Raw genomic sequence first — 20,209 nt, forward strand, 5'->3', positions numbered from 1 at the left:
AAATTTTTTTCACAAGTTCAAATTAGGGGGCATTAGTACAATAAACATGACACAAATGACAAAGAAAGTTCTCTTTATTGTCCATTTCTGATACAAATTGTAGGGCACCATAGAAATATAGACATTGTACATTTATATAGGTGTACATTAAAAAGCATGATCCCATTCTATTGAGTTTACAGTATATAAATCAACAAATGCATGATTTAAAGAGAAATGTCTAGATACAGTTGTGTAGTTGGAAGGGGACAAAGACAAGAGACTGTACGACTTTAATGAAAACGATAAGAGCATCTCTGTGCGTTAATGCAGAATGCACAGAGCCTGACTGAACAGTGAAGAGTGCCTAGTCTACACAAACTCGCATTTGTCCATGAAAATCCAACATCTCAGTGCAGAAGAAAAAATAAAAAAAATAAAAACACACCTGCTAGTCTACCACAGTCAGCGAACACAATTGTTGAGCTGACAGGTCTCCCTGACTTGCTTCACACATTTAAAAACCTGTCTGCAAAGTCTGGCGCACAATTACATTTTATACCAAGTCAACATGATCAAAAAGATGAAAAAAAGAAAAACTTAACTCTTGTCAGAGATTACATTAAAAATAGAAAAACCAGTTGAATGCAATCATAAGGTGAAGTAAGCTGTTAAATTGAGGTATGAGAAACCAGGCTTTGTCTTGCCTGTTTGCAGTTTTCCGGGGTTTTGTAACTGAGGTTGTAGCAGCTTAGGTGTGTGTGGGGGGGAAAAAACCCAGTTAAATGTACTATGGATACAGGTTCCCTGACAATAAAAAATAAAATGTAGTAGACACAAACAACACACATCTTCAGAAGATTAAGGAAAGTAGGGTTACTGTTACGTTACTAAGTGAGGAAGAAGCTAGATTAAGCAGTGATGGCTAAATGGAATGGGAAATAAAAAATGTACAGCCCTGTTGGATAGTAGTGCCACCAACTATCCACTATTACAATCATACTCCTTGTTTGACCAATTGCAGTGACTGAGTGAGCAAATGAGGGAAAAAGAGATGGGGGGGTAGAGGGGGATAAACAAAAAAAGTAACCGCATTTGTAAAAGCTCCCTGAAGAAACGACAGATTACTTTTCAACCTAAAACTCTTTCTAAAAATATACCAAAAAGAATTGTTATAAAACACAAAAAGCAGCACACTCATGGTTTTTCTTAAATGGTATATAACCCAAACTGCAAGTCTGATCAGAGTATTTTGATGAAGAAAATAAAACAAAAAAAAACCCATCAAACTTACTTTACATCTCCCCACTACATGCAAAAAGGACTGAGAATGTTTTAAGCGCCTCTAAAATCTACACTGCTCTACAGGAAAAAGCGGTCAGGTGGAAGATGCCCAGATCTGTCCAGAGTTTGGGAAGAAAAAAAAAAAAGAATATACTCGACACGAAACGGACACCTCTACCATCAGTAACCTATGCTCATCCTAAATGCTGAAGCTCTTCTCCATCTAGAATACAATGCAAAGGATAGGTTAACCACTTCACTCACATGTAACAAAACTAAACAGCAAATGGGTAAAAAAATTACCTTTGTCCAATACAAAAACAAGAAAGTCTATATGTTCCACTATCGCAGATGCAATAAATGACACTAAGCAGAGGAAACATGTCCTAACGGTCTTTAGGGGAGACTAACAAACACCCAGGCTCTTCAGAGCACACCTTGTCCAGTATAAAAGACTTGTGATAACATGACAGGTAGAAGGGTTGTTACCTGTCATGTAATGCTTTAGATTTATGCTTGATCAAGTCCATTTTGTTTAAATCCAGTGCTGCTGCATGATATATGTACTGTGTTAACCCCGCCCTTTGACAAAGGGGAGGGCTTTGTCGTGAACAGTGGTCAAGTGGTGGCACTGGTGTTGATACAGCCCAGTTTCTGGATAACAGTAAGTCAGTATGTAGAGTGAGGTAGCATGTATTGAATTACTGGTCATCTTCCTCCTCCTCTTCCTCAGATGATTCTTGGGATGCCTTTTCCTCCTTCTCCTGTGACAGAAAAAGTAAAGTCAGACTTTCTGCATGCGGCCACAACATACAGAGACAAAAAAAAAAAAAAAACGTTTGAAGTGGTATAAACAATCGCTGCTTGTGATTCATACCTCAATGTGACCGTTTTGTGTCAAGTGCCAACTTGAGTAAAAGAAATTAAATAAGTGTTCTTTGACAAAACCTCTGTGGCATGAAAAAGCACCCAAGGGAAGGGTGAAGCATCTGGAGAGAAAAGTGATTCATCACTGGTGAGTCATAATGAACCATCCTGTTTTTTTTTTCCTTTCACTCACTTACTCCAAGTTGTTCATTCATAAAAGAAAAAAAAAACGGGTGGACTATGTTAAGGAGGGTCACTCCTCACTGTGACTAATGCAATCCAGATGCCTCCTGGACTTCATCCAAACAAGTGATGCACATCACAATGTCACTACGAAACCTCAAATTCTTGCCTAAGGCTGCAAATACTGTGAAAAGAATCTCTACATGTTAGCACAATCAGGTGGAGACTTGCAATAAAGAAATGGCTGGTCTGTATGAGTGAATCCCCAATTCACTTGGCTTCTTAAAAAGGAATGTCACTCACCAGACAGTCATACGAATCACTCACACTGGGACAGAAAAGGTTTAGGGTTCCTCTTGTGTTAATGTTGATTCTAGCTGGTCAATTTCAACTGCTGCCAATTTGCACCTACTTTCCTACTTTTGTTTTATTCATGTAAAACCATTTAATACTCATATGTTTGTTCTTGATTGTAGTTAAATGTTAGAAATACTAAAGTTGAAATCTGTTTAGTCCAATCTTAAAGGGACAGTATTATTACAATAACCGTTACCTTCAGTTGTTATAAAAATCCCATTTATATCAAATATGACTTAAAGAAATTTTACCTTGAAATTTAACACTTTTTCCAAATTTCTGCTTTTTCCAACAATCCGTCTTCAAGAAGTCATCACAACAGCGCTGCTCTATCAACCTTTTAACAAAGTATTTAACCGGTGTTGTACTGAAAAGTAGCTCCTAAAGTGAGCAGATGCACAGTTCCACCAGGTGATTGCTAATTGCTGCTGGCTAGTTTGAAGGAGTTGAGTTGGGGAGTGACAAGGGAAGAATGCTCTGACACAGAAGCTCAGAAACTCCAGCTCTGAGGAGGAGTTGTGCCATTGAAAGCGGTGCTTGGTTGCCACAGGAGATTAAAGAATTTCTTAAACTTATACGAAAGTGTCAAGGCAACACTCCACGTATGTTTGTGATGAGAGACCAAAATAAAATTAAATAAAATAAAGTTGATTTTGCGCAAGTCTGCCCCTTTAATAAATGTCACTTTGAAACAATCATTACTCTCTAGTCTCAGTTATTTTGCTTTGGATCCCTGTTCGGGGCAACCGAGTAGCAATAACAGATCTGAACCCTTGAGCAAACCAAAATATTTAAACAGGAAAATATTTATTGGGAGTCATAAACTCAGATTTGAGCAGCAAACTTGCCTCCTTCTTGGGTCGTCCCCGGCGTTTTCCTCCTGCAGGTGAGGCTCCTGCACCTTTCTGTGAAAGAAAACCGCAAAAGGCCACCAAATCTGTTACAAGGTTCTCATCATTAAGTTGTAATCTCAGCGAGTTGTAGAGTTGCAGGCTTGAGCACAAAACAAATTTGTTACATCGCCTCTAGGTGGCAGTGGAAGCACTACAACTGGACAGATAGAAAGGGGGCATCGGGTTCATTGGCTATTATCTGGAAGACCGACGGGAACTGCACACAGGGCACTCCAGTTCGCTGGCCACCTGGTCCAAGGCGCAGAGACAGCTGGTGAAACCGAGCAGAGACACAAACCGTTGCTCCTAAACCTATATCAGTGCACACGCATGTGCGCCGTCTCCTGAACGCCCTCCATTCCTCTCTTTCCCATAGATAGCAGCAAGCGAGAGCACACAGGGGAGCTGGAAGGGTTGGGGCGAAGGAAGAGGGGGGAAAAATAAATAAATAAAAAAAATTGTTGTTGCTATGGAGACGACGAGCAGTGAAGAACTGGGGCTGTGTGCCTGCTGGAGGCAGAGGGGGCGCTCAGTGTCAGCCTGGAAACAGTCTTGCGGCCGCTGCACCTGCACTGCACAGTGCATGTGACAAGCTGCAGGAAGCTGGAGGACAGGATGCACCGAGTGAGCATCATCACCCCCGCCCTCTCCTCCGCCATCTTCCACACAGCCATAGCCCCCCCCGCCCCCCACCTACCAACCCAAGGGTAAAGCAGCAAACCAAGATTCTTTACAGTGGGAAGCAGTTGCCATGCTATTTCTGGCACCATTAGGTGGTAGCCAAAAAAAAAAAAAAAAATCAAAATCAACATCCTGACATCCTTTAGACGGATGAGGTTAGCTGCTGCTACAAGCACTCCTTAACCAAAAGGGATCTGGAGTTTCAAACAGGATGGGCTTATTCTAGAAAAAAAAAAAAAAGATACATCAACTGCCATCTGCAACATCTTTCTGTGTACTTTCGGTTCAGCTGAAACTCCCATTCTGAAGAGACTTACTTTGCCCTTGCCACCAGTTGTCTTATTTTTGCTCCCCTTTGGTCTGCCTCGGGGCCTCTTTGGAGTTGGGGACCCACTTGCCTCCTGAAAGCAAACAGGTTGAAGTTAACATACATGAAAACGTAAGAACGTTACACGTCTTCTCATTTGACGACTTAAAGTTACTTGGCACAAATGAGCTCAAACAAAGTCAAACGCTTCAATGCATTTCATAGAATTGAAACAAAAACAATTTAACACTCTGATAGGCATTTAGGGAAACACCGTCACCTTGAACAACTAAGTGAATTCAGCGTGGCATGACTCATCCTTTCATGCGTACCTTGTGGTTAGAAGCCATGTCATAGCCGACTTGTCTACTGTTGCATTTCTGGAGTGTTTATCACCACAGCTCTTAGCAACAGAGGAACTCAATAGTAAAACACAGCAGGCTGAGGGACATCTATATGATCCACTCTGCGCTTCGCCTCTGCTATGTCATGCATCACAGTGAGGGAGCGGGGGTGGGCCTGGAGAGTGTGGCGTAGTGGGAAGGGGGGTTAAAACCAGTTTAAAGGTGTTGGGTTACTGGTTGCTTGCAAACCAGGGATGAAGTTTATTGTGAACCTCTCCACTGATAAGCAACTGAACAAATGGTCACAAGGACATCCTGGAGTTGGCCTATCTAGATTCATGTCAGTCTTTACCTCAGGAGGACACGGGACATGTAAGAGCCTTTTATCTGCAATAGTATCTGCAGGAGCATCAGATGCAACAGATGGCAACTGAGGGGGTTATTTTGGTTATCTGCAAATAAGACATGGAAATCTATTTGGAGGTCTTATTACATAATCCTTGTTCTGGTACAAATGAGGTTAGTAGTAGTAGGACATGCAAACGAGACAGAGCAGGTAGGAGTAAAGGGACACTACTTACGTCTGAGGATTTTACTTGGGGCTGTTTACGGGGTCTTCCACGCCCTCTCTTCTCTGCCCCCTCCTTATCTTTCGTTGAGACTGTCCCCTTGTCGCTCATGTTTGCTTAGCTTTTCAACCTATGCAATAAAAAATACATATATTTTTATAAATACACATCATCCTGATTGGACTCGGTGTAAGACGAGGCGTCGAGTATACACGCAAAACATGTAGAAATGAGGAGTAGTCGAGCCACTAAACTCACTGACCGCAACAACAAACCCAAATGACCGACCTAACCGCGCACTGTTTAACTCAATTAATCCGCGCTTATTTCCAGCTCTATTTTTGTCTCATCGGCGCGCTGCTACACAAGAGGTTTACGGCAAAAGCAGACTGCACGATACTGAAAGGACACAACCTGCAAATGACTATTGCATACCCCTATACTAAACCATGCTTAGAGGCCTCGTTTTTTCCTCTTTGCTGTAGCTGCCGTACCCCCACGATCAGGCCTATGCACACAGAACTATCTCACAGCAGGTCTGCACGCCGTGGCCGCGGAGAGATCCGCCAACACACAATGGCTGCTGTGTGCTCGTTTGCATTTGCAAGCTAGGAACCCCGGCTGAATGCTCGCTCGGATTCTTCTAAAATGGCACTGAGGAATTAAAGCGGAGGAAGCGGCCGCTCGGCGGCTAAAACCCCGAGCCGAAGCAACAAAAGACGGCTTCACGTTGAGCGCGTGCAGCCTTCTCCCGCCGGAGCTCGGGACTCTGAAAAAATAATAATATTAATAAAACCCTGCATTGAGTCTTTTCTGACTTACCGCATCTCCTTTTATGCACCCACCTTTATTTCCACGGATTTATCGCCTCCGTCTTAAAATGAAAGCCGAATTGTTTTCCTTTAAGCACAAGCTGGTTTGTATGCGGCTAACCGGTTAAATAGCCGATCAGAGGCTACAGCTTTTATTCGTCAGATAACACACAGCCCGCCCATTTAAACCCCAGCTCATGCAGATTTAAAACAGCAATGGCTTAAAATAAAAATAGTTGCTTTAAAAAAAAAAAAATAATAATAATAATAAAAAAATATATAAATATATATATTCACCAGCGGGACGAGGAGTTTAATCCAACGGCATTCAATACAACGCACGTGCGGCTTCTCTCTTGCACATAAAGGAAAAAAGGCGCCGGACAGGAGGAGTTTTTGGACAATTTAAAGAGCCGCCCTCAGGGGGAGCAGGAATACTGGAGGGCGGAGATATGATAAATGTGGGCCACCAACAGTACGAAGAAACCCAACCCCCTCCCACTTTATTGCTCATTGATTGTTACATTTTCCAGGTTTAATGACATCACACTAAACATAGGTGCAAAAAGTTGTAGACTGAAAAAAAAAAAGGAAATGAAACACAACAGTTATGTTTTATTATTTCCGGAGTGAATGTTATTTAAAATTGCATGCATTTGCCTAGCATTACATTCCACAGTCTCCAATCATGAACTATGACCTCCCCCAATGTAAACAGGAGCTGACTCATAGAGAGTGGCCAGCTTCTGTGCTCAGGTGAGAAAATAATAATAAAAAAATGTTGCACAAAATGTGCTAGGTTAATTTTCTCCCTTTGCTAATTCCCATATGATTTCATACCCATTGCAATTGTGTCCCTTCTTAATAACCTAGTAAGTAAACTATCTGGTACCTTGCTAATTACGATATTGCCTCCAACTCATCTCTGCACTTTACCGGGTTGTATCCCCATTTCTTTCCCATGTACTGCCATTTCATCTTTTCTAACACCACTTCAATCTTAAACAAACCATTTAATTCCCTCACCTCTTAAGTTTCTTCTTGACCAACACATAATTTTCACAAAGTGGGCCAATAAATAAACAGCTGTTTATTTGCTCATGATTTGTAGTTTGAGCATTTTCATGATAATGTATTGTAAACATATCCAGAATATCTTTCATCATCCTTTTTCATTGCTGTCACCGAAACACTGGTTTTCTGCTTGTTGATGATGTTTTTAGTACAACACTAACATGTTTAATTTACATGTAAATGAATTCAATTTTTCAAGTAAACTTGATAGCTGTCTTAATTTTTTTAAAGTGTGTAATTATTCAAAATCATACATTTGACATGTGAGTGCATGCTATATTATATAATGCAAGTTGAAGCACAGATTATACATAAATAAAAATGAAAGAGATATCATGTACAGGAAGGACAAAATTTATACAAGCAAATACAGTTATTAAAAATAGTATACTCTGATTCAAAGAAGTGCACAACTGAGTATGATAAAGAAATTTAGAAAATGTTTATGTACTGTTTGTGAATGAAAAAGCAGACTTTTTACAATAACTAAAAATATCTAAATAACAGCAGTGATACAAATTGATAGAAATTATTCATTTTAATGTTGTTGGGAGGAGTGATGGATATGGAGTCTAACATCTGCAGGAAGGAAGGATCTTTGTTAAAGCACCTTTGTGGCTCTAGGATTACTGAAAGAGCTTTCCAGTTCAGCACCAGCTTCATGCATGGAGTAGGAGACATCATTCAACAGTGAAGTAGAACTAAAACATACTAAATGGACTGCGATCTTGCATCATGTGATGCAGAGACAATCCAACTCAAAGGGACCGTGTTTATAAGAGAACAGCAAGAAGAGGAAACCTGTCTAATATTTAATGCTCTCTGATGACTCTACCATACTTAATTTCATCAAAGGTGATGACATTTCAGGGTGTTTTCACACCCAATACTCCCGATAGTTCCATTGGACACCAAACTTGCAACGTTCAGCTGATATGGTAATTAAAAAATCTGTTCTCCTCCTTGCATGTGGTGGCGCTATACTAAGAACTACTGAAGGAAACTACACTAAAATCTCTGAAGAAGACATGAACATGACTTCCTTCTTCACAAAATGCAAAAAAAAAAAAAAAATTTGAACAGCATCAGAGTTTAGTAGTTGTAAAATGTCTCTTTTCTCTAGAATTAGACTCTTGTGTTTGCTTTGGTTAAACTGACCCAGAATGCGCTGCACTATAGTCCTGTTCATGCTTTTGGAGCCATTGCTAGCCCACTTGCATCCACACATGCTTTAGAGTTCCCTTTAATCAAGCCAAGACTTAAGATTTAGTCTGCATCAGAGGTTGATTGAGCATTCATGCCTTCCAAAACAAATCAAACTTTTCAGGGAAATTTGCTAGCGTTTCATTAAAACAGTCTGAACAGGTCTGATGTGAATGCAACCTCTGAGTAGTGGAACCATCTCCTGATCAACACCTGGGCAGCCAATGAGCCAGTGGTGGATTTCTGTCAGATCAGACTCACCCCACTGATACCATTGAATGTCCAGGGAGCTGACATTAAGACTGTGGACATCAAGTCTCGAGAACTGGAACTGGACTAACATTTAAATTGTCCCAGAATAATTCAAATCAAGGTTATTATCTCAACATTATTTACTAATTACTTTGAGACTTTTTCTGAAAAAAGATACACAAAAAACAACATAATTTTTTTTTTCAATGACATACCTGTCATTTATTTTGGAGAAAAATACATATTGGAAACTGTAGCCACAGATTACTGCCTGAACATGTAACCATCCTCCACACTGATTCATCAGTGGTGAAAAACGAAGAAGTTAGCAAAGGTATGCATGCACATACCTGCAACTAATTCTCCCCCATAAAGGGTGTTATCAGCCGCATGACTCCAGGTAAAAATTCAAGAATCACTGAATGTCTTCATCCAGGCAATTGGCACTGAGGCCTGTCTGTGGGACTTGGCACGTTCTTTGCATTCCTGTGTAGACTTTTTTTCAACATACTCAAATTTTCCCCATAATTGATGTAACTTAATTGAGCTTCAGAGTGGACATGACTATATAAGGTTCTCTGTAAAATAAGTCAGTATGTTCAGCCAATGATAGATTATTGTTAGATTGATAAACTGCATCCTCAGGGTCCATGTTGATGCATAATAAATTATTTAATATTTTTTCCTGAAGCGCGATTTTTCACTCAGGCAAAAATATCTAACTTGTTTTGGATGGGTATCTTGCAGAAATAAATATCAGATCCTGACTTATAGGGATAAAAAACTTGGTATTAAACAAGAGGTCCGTTAAACTCAGTAGGTGAAAGGGACAGTATTATGAGTTTTCTAATAGTCATTAAGACTAATGATCCTAGTATGCCGGGGCTGCACAATAGCACTGCTGCCTTGCAACAAGAATCGAACCCTCCTGGGTTCGATTCCCGGCCAGGTCTTTCTGCATTTTCTCCCTGTGCATGCGTGGGTTCTCTCCGGGTTCTCCGGCTTCCTCCCACAGTCCAAAAACATGACTGTCAGGTTAATTGGTCTTTCCAAATTCTCCCTAGGTGTGAGTGTGTGTGTGTTTGTTTGTCCTATTTGTCTTTGTGTTGCCCTGCGACGGACTGGCGACCTGTCCAGGGTGTACCCCGCCTCTGAGTACCCCACCTCTCACCCTGAACGCAGCTGGAGATAGGCACCAGCAACTCCTGACCCCGTTAGGGAGAAGGGTGATCAGAAAATGGATGGATGGATCCTAGTATGCAGTAACTATTGAATTTGAAATCTTGACATTGGGCCTCTGTCTATTTGAGAATTTTGTGCTCTTCCTGGTGGCATGCTCTTTTTGCATGTCATCACAGCAATGGTCCTCATTATGTCGTGAATAACCCTTCTTGCACTGAGAAGTAGGTCATATGATAAACTCAGCACTACGTGGGAACAAATGCTTAAATACTATACATGTCAAATATTTCCTAAAAGATATTTGACTTTGTAGTGTAGCACCTTTAAATTAGGTCTCTATTTCTTTAAGAAACTCTTGTTCTTTCCAACACTCTGCCTTCATGAAGTCATTACATTTATTTTCTATTAACCTTTAAATGTTGTTTTTACTGGCATTGCACTGAGAAGTAGCTCCTATATTGAGCTCAAGAGATGTGCAGTTCTAGCAGGTGTTTGCTAATTGCTGTTGGCTAGTCTGAAGGAGCTGAATGACAGAATCGTGGGAGAGGGGTGCTCAGTGATACGGAAGCATGGAAACTGCAGTTCCAAGGAGGAGCCTTATCATCAAAGGTGGCGGTAGACCTCCTCCAAGTTTTTTGCACGAAGCTGAATGACTGCCATGGCCGGGAAATCAAAGTATTTTTCAAATATGCATGAAAAAATAAAAGCAACTCTCCCAGTGTTTTGGGTGAGGGAGTAACATAAGAGTTGATTTAACCTAATACTGATCCTTTAAGTAACACACTGTACAATCCTATTGGGCATATTTTTTCCTTCTATCTGCCCATACTTGTACACAACAAATCCCGAAGCTGTGCGTTTCAAATATGGCACAGTTTTTTCTGCCTTGAAATTTCAGGAGGTTGACTCACACTATGACTGATGCAGTTTCAGGCTGTTCCTGAAAAGTTCAACTCTGAGAGTTTATTTTAAAAATCAGCTCTTTAAATGGAACCTTGAAATCAATTCACGATTAACTTATCAGAAACTATTAAAATAGACAGTGATGATGTCATACATAGGTATGACATCATCATCTTGACTTTTGCATATTGTTTGAAGGAGTAGGGATTGGAAAATGCAATCCAAAATTATGCATCTTCTCATTATCTTGCCAAATAATGCCACAATATTTTCTAAAATAAAAAACTATTTTGTCAAATATGTTGTCGTTCAATAAGAAATATATATTCTCCTAAATCATGACACGTATATAACCAATCTCCAGTTCTTCAGTGGAATGCATGTATGGACAGCAACTGTAAGAAAAGGCAGTAAGTTAAGACTTAATATGTTGAAACCAATCTTTGTCCTTTTTGTAGGATAAAGATGAGAAAGCAACACTCTTAGTGTTTTTACTACCTTTTCTTTTTGGTTTATTGCACAAATATGCCTTCTTATCTATACTTTTTTATGTTGTATGTATGAGCTGACAAGATCATAAAGACATTTTTGTCTGCTAGTTAGAAATTATTATTTCAGATGTAGGTGAAATCTTCTATATTTCTCGAGTGTCACTGTGACACTTTTTACAATTGAATTGCATCGCATGTCTGCATATAAAAAAAGGTAAGCTGACATTCCTAAGGGTTTCACACAAGAGCAAGGGGTTCTTATGCAAATAAACAGCCCATCTGAAGCTGCTGAGGTCTTTGCAATGTGGTTGTAAACAGCCCTCAAGAATGCAGAGCAACTCTTGAGGTGGTTGGGACAGGTTGTGTGCCTTTGCCTTTGTGTATTGCACCTCGTTGTTTGTTTTGCCAGGGCAGACCTCAAATAACTTAGTGCAGACCAACATATTAAATGCTCTGTGTTCGCCCTGTCTTTGTTCACATAAAGTACAATCATGTCAGTATACTGTACATACATGATGAGAGAAGCGGGAAACTGGTGAAAAGGAAACTGGATAGACTATGAATGGAGAGGGTGCTTTTCTCAATGAATCCAATGTTCTGCTCAGCATGTGCTTGCCTTGCATACCCCACCCCTCACCCTCTTCCCGCCTTCTCTCCCAATTTCTCACTCTATTCACTTCCTTCCTCTCTATCTTGAACTATTTACCCATCCCCCACACGCTTAACACATCTATGCCATAACTAGCCCCTCAGTGAGTGGAAGGAGACAGGAAAATAGGTCCACTCTGTCTGTGTGGTTGTGCGTGTGCGTGTGTGCGCGTGAGTGCATGTGTTTGTTGTCCATCTCAGCCACTGGCACCACCTGGAGACTGGCTATTGCTACTGTTCTGATTAGACAGAAATTATAAAAAAATAGGCTCCAGATACCAGCTTAATAAAAATATAAAAAAACAACTTGTTTTCGCTTGTTTTATGAAGGAAGTTTTTTTTTTTCAAAAGATGGTGATTCAGTTCTATTTTGATAGTTTGTTGTATTTTAATATTATTTTTACTTAGGGGTAGAAAACTAAAGCTGTATGTAGAATATGCGCTTTTTAATACCCTGATAAAAACTCTAAAGTTTGTTTAATTCGGGCACAATGGTCATTTTTATTAAGTGTTAATACTTTTGAAGTCTCAATTGGTAAATATCTATTAAATGAATCAAATTTGAAATCCATGCAAACATTTTTACCCTGGTTTATGTTTATTTTTAATAATAATAATAAGAAGAATAAGAATACATATACACTACTATTAAATTAAATTAAGATTGAACATAATATGACCACTTATTATTGTCATTCATAAAATAAATGAATGAAATAGTTTATAGTGGAAGTAAAAAAAATGGTAGCATGCTAGCACAAAATTATTGTATGAACTGGAACCATTGTGGATGCAGAGAAATTAACATTTTCCATATGGCCTATGCCTATAAAATTAAATGCATACAATGCCTCAAAGTTATCTATTGCATTGTTTTGGATGTTTGGATGTAATGTTTTCCCAGTGAACATGTTCACTAACCATTTCCAAGATATTATCTTGTAGTAACCTTTTCTTTTGAAATTCTGTGTTTGTTTTGGTTCCCACCCTTTACATGCTGTTTGGTTAGCCTCAAACACGCACAAGTTGAGACATAAAGCTACGTCTGAGGGGATTTAAAATATGCAGTGGAACCACACTTATTTAAAGATCAGTACTGAAGGATTCACTTACTTGCAGATTTTGCTGTGGAATATAACTCCAAACTTTTTCTAGAAAATGTGCTTATTTACAAATATTTCCCTAGAGCATATCTAAAGTATTATAAAAATAAAAGAAACAAAAAAGCAGCTTAAGAAGCTGAATTATCTCCATGCAATGTTACTTGAAATTGCTGCTGGTTGATTAAAGCAAAGCAGCCTATCCAGGAAAACCATCAAATTCCCTTATCCCAAATAAGTTGTACTTCCAAGAATGGAGGTAAAGAAGATATTGGATGTCATTAATGCATGTTAAGGCATGTATGGTGGTGGAACTATTAAAATAGACAGTTGTTATTTTTAAAGGGGGTCTCAAGTATTTGAGAAATTCAGCTATTTGTGGGCGGTTGTGCTCCCTGAATACTGGGGGCCCATTTTAATGTGTAACATTACATTAATTGAGGTGGCTACAGAAAAAGCTAAGAGAAACAGATTTTGTTTTTAAGTAATGATGGACATTAATAATAATATTGTTGTTATGTTTGTTTATCACTTTATGACACTGGAATATATTGAAAAATACATTGCAAAGAAATATATTAATTTGATGCTAGGATGCTTTGTAACACTGACTTTTACAAAAATGTTTAGGATATGTTGAATAACTATGATTTCTTTTATCTATATATCCCTGGCTATCAGATAAGGCATTGATATTGGCAATTCCTAAAATCTTCAGTGATCACATATTAACCCACAAAAAAAAAAAAAAAAAAAAAAAAAAACATAAAAAGAAGCTGAATCCATTTGAATCTGAAAGATAATCAGATCGTCCTCCCTCATGATCAGTCAGAGTCTTTTCCTATAGCTCTTGAACTCTGCAGCAGCAATGGGCAAACTGAATCCTATTAAACATCAGAGCAGGGAGTGGGGTCCGGGGCCAATTTGGCATGTCCCTTCCCCCACTATGTCCTTCTGCCCTTTCCCCCCCCCCCCCTCGTCTTACATGCTCATCCGTCTGCCCTTCCAACACGCTCTGTTGCTCATTGTAGCAATCCATTTTTAGGTGCTGCATAAACCGCAGGAGTGCCGGAGCCAAACCAACTAACAGATGTGAACAAAACATCCTATTCCTGCTTGGGTTTCCCCGTGCTTCTGCTGCTTTTGGCTCTGGAAGATCCTGAATATGACTAACACACACACATGCACACATACGCCCCCACACACGCACACCCACACACATACTCCATTGACATCCTCCCTCTCATCCCCCAAAGAAGAGATGAAAAAAAAAAAGAAAAAAAAAAAGGGCAAAGAGTTTGAGAGTAAAAATTCATTGGGAGGGAAGAAGCAGTTGGATCAGTTGAAAGGGAAGGTGGGCGGAGTTGGAGACCATATATGGGTGTCTTTTATACTCCTACTCAAGAGCGGGTGGAGGTTAGTGGGCGGGGGGATGACTGAGTCAGCTCATGAGTAGTACATGACTCACAAAAACAGGAAGTAGCGCGTGCTGCTTGTTTAGTGAGCATAGGGCTGTGTTTATGCGAGATTCCCAACACACATGGCATAATGGGAGTTCTTAGATTGCCCCTTTTCGCCTCCTTGCATTGGTTACTGACTCAGTGCTCCATTTTTCCTTGTTAAATAGTTTCATTTTCACATCCTGAGATTTTGGGGCTGAGTGCATCAGTCATAGTCTGAGTCAACCTCCTGAAATTTCAAGGCAGAAAAACTGTGCCATATTTGAAACTTCTGCCAACAACTACTAGAAGGTCTACATCCTGACATATGATTCGTATTTATTTGTGGATATAAAGTTAACAACTCACACGACTCTCAATACTTTCTTATTGAAACCCCTATCTGTTTATTTGGTCAGTATTCTTTTTGTGAAGTAATTAAAAATATTACATATAATCAAAGTGCTTTTAGCAAATACACAAACTAACAAGAATAGATGGAACTAAAAAGATGCTCTGAAAGGTGTTGTAATTTTAAAGATATTGGTGACATTTTCAAATTGTTAAAAATCAAGATATACAGTTTGGTGCTTCTGATGTGTGTAATGACTGGGTAATGGGACGAAAGGCGTCTAATTCCCAGTCTTCTACTCTACTCTTATTACGTCTCATGTTGCACATTTTTATCCTTGATGATCATCTGACTTTATGGAGATTAACGTTTACTACTCTATGCAAATCAGCTAATGCCTCATTTCCACTGAATAGTATGTTATTGGTCAGTGGAATATTGTACGCTGCTTCATTTGTTTTCATGGTAAAAGCGCCCTATACAACCGACTCGCCATTGCAGTAGTATGACGCCATGTTAGCCATTTGGGTTTGAGTCCAATTGGCGGCGGAAATGTTCTCCTAAAAAACTCAAACCACAAAGCGGAATACCGAACTACACCAACCTGTGCCGTACAAGGTTGGTGTAGCATAACAGTCTTCATGTGGAAAAATAAGCGTTAGCTGAATTAATCAGAAAGTATGTTTTGCATCTGTCAGTTAAAGACACTACACTGGCATGCTAAGGTGATGTATCTTCATCTTCACAGAGTTTTCACATAAAATATTATGTCTACGTGTTCTCTGGAATTGCAATGAAAATATTGCAGTACATGAGGGATCGTCTACTGCACGATCCCTCACACATCAGTTGTTGGTCACAGCATTGTGATCCATACCATACAGTATGAATGGATAAAGTGACAAAAGCAGTGCCAGACTAAAGATTTGAAAGGTGCTCCTAAAGCAACTGTGACTCATGTTACTTTATCCTCCTTCCGATACTCTTTACATCTGTAGATCAATGAAAAAAAAAAAATCATTTCAAAACTGGATAGTTTCCGGATATTCAGTCCATATGGAGACATGTCAGAGTTTTTAAAAATGTCAGCTTTGGAAATTATTATTTATTTATTCATTTATTTATTTATTTTATCTCAGTTTTATATATTCTCTAATCCTGCACTTTGGAAGGATTAACACAGACTATAATAATACTCCGTATGATATGTGGAACACTTTGTTCTATCTGTCATCATATATAAAGTCAGGCCAGGCAATAGATGTGCAAGTAGGAGTTTTGATATTATATTTTCTTATTTACCACTAGGTGGCAGAATAAGATTGGATTTTTAAAGTCACATTGAAGCCAGCAAAATGAAAGAGGCATGACTCCATCTTGTGGTAATCCTTATACACAAGCCATGAATAGCCATGTGAGGGACAGCTTGATTTGAAAAAAAAAAAAAAAAAAAAAAAAAAAAAAAAAAAAAAAAAAATATATATATATATATATATATATATATATATATATATATATATATATATATATATATATATATATATATATATATATATATATTTTTTTTTTTTTGTTGCTTTTTAAAAGTTGTTTAAATGTAGGAAGGTTTCACCTTCCCTCTTTTTAATCTAGAACTAATAAAAAAGGTAGTGATTATGCTGAAGCTGTTCGCTCCTCATATCTCACTGGGAACTGCTGGCCTTGTTCTGGTCCATATGGACGTCTGATGACAGACAACATTTGTGATCCTGTCCAGCAGAGGGCAGTCTTACTCCGAGAAAATTAACTCAGCACTAAGTCCTCAACAAGATTTAATTTGAAGCAGCTATGTCACAGGGTAACACAGATACTGCCATAAACACATACTGGTATATAAATCCTTAAGGGTATTTGTTAACTAAAAAATTGTTCCTCTGTACTACCAGTTTAAGAATATGGAAAGCACTGAAAAACCTTTAGTCAATCCCACTCTAATTATTAGCTTTTCAAGTTTCCTCTACTTCAAAATAATTTCTAAGATATTGCACAGTTCATAAGGCTGGTCTTTGTTAATTTGTTGAATTAAGCCATTAATTTCTTTAACTAACCTCACTTAGGTCTGAGTTGGCCCAATGAAGAGGAAGGAAAGTAGGTCTGTCACCTTGACAGATGAGCATATGTTTCTAAGAGTTGGAAGGACTAATATATGTGAGTCACCTTGGTCACGGTGCATCTGGAGTTTTAGAATTCACGCCCAACCGCGCTCTGTCCGACCTGATTGATCAAAAGAGAAAGGGCCCGCTTGCCCACTTCGGCGCTGTCATGTCCCCTCTTGGCAGCTGCAGTCCCCAGAGAAGGTGGTGAGCTTGTGCGGCATCTGTGCTGGTTACTTATCGAAGTGATCTGAGGTGAGTTTTATCACAGCCTTTTATTTCTGCAGGGAGCAGAGAGCAAATTCTCCTGGCCAAGTGCTGAAGAGCGACAACCAAAAAAAAAAAAACACATAAATGCAATGCTGTACAGAAACAGGAGCTCGACTCATCTGGAGAGCTGAGTCACTTCAACATTTGTCTCATTGATTGCATTTCACTGGCATTCTTGTGTCGGCATATTGGAAAGAGCACATTTCTTCCTTTTCAATCATGAGCAAATTGAATTAGTGTGTGTAAGCAGACATTTTTAAGAATATTATCCAAAACGTGTCAAGGATGAAAAGCAAATATTCCACATTTCCTACACACTCTATGTTTGACAAAAGTGAGAGTTTCTTGAAAAGGGAGACATTATGTAAAATTTACTTGTTATAATATTATACTCTCATCAAAAACATTTCTTGAGTGTTGCTTTGATTCTCTCAGGTCTGTTTTAGGAATTTTTGAATTTCCCATTGGGAGGCGCCAAAGTGTTTGGTCCTACAAAGTTCTGCTTATGTCCACAAAGCTCCTCCTTAGAGCTGCAGTCTCCAGCCGAGCTTCCGCCTCACAGAAAGCCTCCTCCATCCCGATACCTTCCCCACTCAATTCTTCAAGACTAGCAGCAGCAGCAATTAGCAAACTCCTGGTGGAACAGCAGGTCTGCTGAGCTTAAAATATTGAGTACCCCTCAGGGCATTGCTCCTAAGAATGGTTGTAAATGGCATTGTGATAAGGCACTGATGTGATCCCATGTTGAAGGTGGAGTGTCATAAAGAGCATAGGCTTCTTAAAGAGACAGACATCAATTTCAAGGTATGAAAATGCATAGTCTAATTTCTTTCAAGTCATATTTGATAAATGTATATTCTTGATTGTGACTGGAAAACACAATAACACAATAACACAATAAAATTAACTTTTGCTTTTAGCTGACAATAACTAAGATCTTGTTTGACTATTTATGCATGAAGTACTATTTAATTCTTGATTTTTCTATTGCTTTTTCATAGGAAAACAAAACTGTGAGAACTAAATTAGCTATACATATTTGTTTCAAATGTGTGTGTTAATACCAAGGAATTTAAACTTTCACAATTTTGCACTATATTACACTACTACATAAAATCCCAATAAAATATTTGGTGATTGTAGTGTTTCTCTCCTGTCTCCTAATAGTTATAAGAAGAGAGCTTATAGAGGCCTCTAGCAGTGAAATTTTGTTTGGCTAAGATAGCAAACATAACATACTTACATGAAATGATAAATATTTAATATCCACTGATGTAACATTGTATCATAAAGATATGATTATTTTCAGTTTTAATTATTTTAAATGTCTAAATTTTGTCTGGGTATTAGTTTTCCAGTCTACACTGAAGATTCATTATTTGCCTGCAAAATCACAATAATATGACATTGGTAATTGACTTACCAGTAAAACAGGTACAGAAAAATATAAAAGTAGCATCTTATTTTTGTGTCATTTAATGCCCTATTTTGGTGTTTCTCTGATGGCCATTTTGCTTTTCCATGTACTAAATTTGTCTCTATTCTTTTAACATTTGTGTACTGTTGCTCCCACTTTGTTTGAGTCATTTTGTCACAGTTTGTGCCTCTTTGTAGCTGTTCTGTCTTTCACTTCAATCATTTAAAATTCTCTTTATGGCTGATTTGGCCTCACACTCATACTTTTATGTTTGTGTGTTCCCACTTGGTCTCTTAGAATAAATTAATAAAGCACATTATGTGTTTATCTTTGATTAACATAAATTCTCAGACTTGGTTCAGTGCCTGAACAGAGCAGAAGGGTGGCATTTAGATATGTTGATTACACTTGGAGCCTGCAGCCCAGCTGTTGAAGCTGGGATGTCCCATAACAGTGTCTGGAGTAATATCAGTTGACAGATCCCTTTTCTGACACCAGGATGTCCGTCTCTGGTCTTGACCACATCACAGTGTTTGGTATCCTGTGCCAGAGAGTGTCAGATAGCTTCCTATTGATGAATGATTTGAGTTGCAGAAGACGGACTGTGGTGCTGCCACCCGCAGGGGCCCGGGCCAGACGGATGGGTCCATTTGTAATGCAGTGGGGCCCCGGTAGCCGCATTAACTATTAAAGTGTGGTTATCTGGGGGTAATGGTGCGCCAGCAGCACTGAAACAAACTACAGCCAGAGAAGGTGTAATCGTAATGTTGATATATGGACCCTCATTTTGTGAGAATGAAAATCTGTAAAATGTCACAGATGCTTACACATAAATACGAAAATTTCAGTTTGCCAATAAATTAGCATAAAGCAAAGAAAGTTAATGATTCATCCCTGGACGGTTTTGACATCACTTTGAATAATTGAATGCAAAACCTTTAAACACTAATTTGGGATTGACAGAAGTTTAAATATTTAATCTTTTTCTATGAGTAATATGCTTTTATAAATCTGCAGCTATATTAGCATAGGTTTGTTAGTATAATGTGCAACTGTTGCCTAATGAAAGTTGCCTAATGAAAGAGAAGTTGCTTTGTAATGGGAAAGTTTTGGGTTTTATTTCTGGTTCCTTGGCTGGCAGATGTCAATGGTCCCATTTAAGAGCAATTAGTCTTTTTTTTTTTAATTAAACCACAACCTGATTAGATGTATACGCCTAAGGTTTTCGTTTTGATTTTATTTTAAATCTGATAACCATAAAAGTTTATGTGAACTGACTGATTATTTATACATTCCACATTTGTTGAAGATTACTTTTGCTCTTTCTACACATGCAGACTTACTGAAAACTACAGGGTTGTTATATTTGTTTTTATAACACTTGCTGTTGTGGGAAATCAAAAGCTCTTGTTATACCAGTTTATGCTTTTCTCATCTGTGCCATACAGCTTTGAAAACATCTCTATGAGA

The 20,209-nt window shown here is 38.7% G+C and overlaps 1 protein-coding gene across 5 annotated transcripts; it reads right to left on the bottom strand.

The window, feature by feature from the left end:
* Positions 1 to 56: 56 nt before the first annotated feature.
* On the bottom strand, positions 57 to 6,685 carry hmga1a (high mobility group AT-hook 1a). 5 transcript variants are annotated; one of them, XM_055046255.1, is made up of 5 exons: positions 6,574 to 6,685; positions 5,477 to 5,594; positions 4,562 to 4,645; positions 3,519 to 3,575; positions 57 to 2,027 (listed from the first exon to the last, which is right to left on the bottom strand). In XM_055046255.1, the coding sequence occupies exons 2-5, from the start codon at positions 5,573 to 5,575 to the stop codon at positions 1,965 to 1,967; spliced, it is 303 nt and encodes a 100-aa protein (XP_054902230.1). In that variant the 5' UTR covers positions 5,576 to 5,594; positions 6,574 to 6,685; the 3' UTR covers positions 57 to 1,964. The 5 variants fall into 5 exon arrangements, with proteins under 5 accessions (XP_054902230.1, XP_054902231.1, XP_054902233.1 ...); XM_055046256.1 differs by lacking the exon at positions 6,574 to 6,685 and adding an exon at positions 6,310 to 6,437; XM_055046258.1 differs by lacking the exon at positions 6,574 to 6,685 and adding an exon at positions 6,287 to 6,436.
* Between the last annotated feature and the right edge of the window lie 13,524 nt (positions 6,686 to 20,209).

The sequence above is a fragment of the Poeciliopsis prolifica genome, unplaced genomic scaffold, assembly GCF_027474105.1.
Source record: "Poeciliopsis prolifica strain line A6 unplaced genomic scaffold, Auburn_PproV2 SCAFFOLD023, whole genome shotgun sequence".
Taxonomy (NCBI): domain Eukaryota; kingdom Metazoa; phylum Chordata; class Actinopteri; order Cyprinodontiformes; family Poeciliidae; genus Poeciliopsis; species Poeciliopsis prolifica.

Coding starts and splice junctions, on each gene's coding strand:
- hmga1a (XM_055046255.1), bottom strand. CDS start 5,575: ATGAGCGACAAGGGGACAGTCTCAACGAAAGATAAGGAGGGGGCAGAG. Junction 4,646..5,476: donor CCCAAGTAAAATCCTCAGAC/GTAAGTAGTGTC, acceptor GTTTGCTTTCAG/GAGGCAAGTGGGTCCCCAAC. Junction 2,028..3,518: donor GGGGACGACCCAAGAAGGAG/GCAAGTTTGCTG, acceptor TTTCTGTCACAG/GAGAAGGAGGAAAAGGCATC.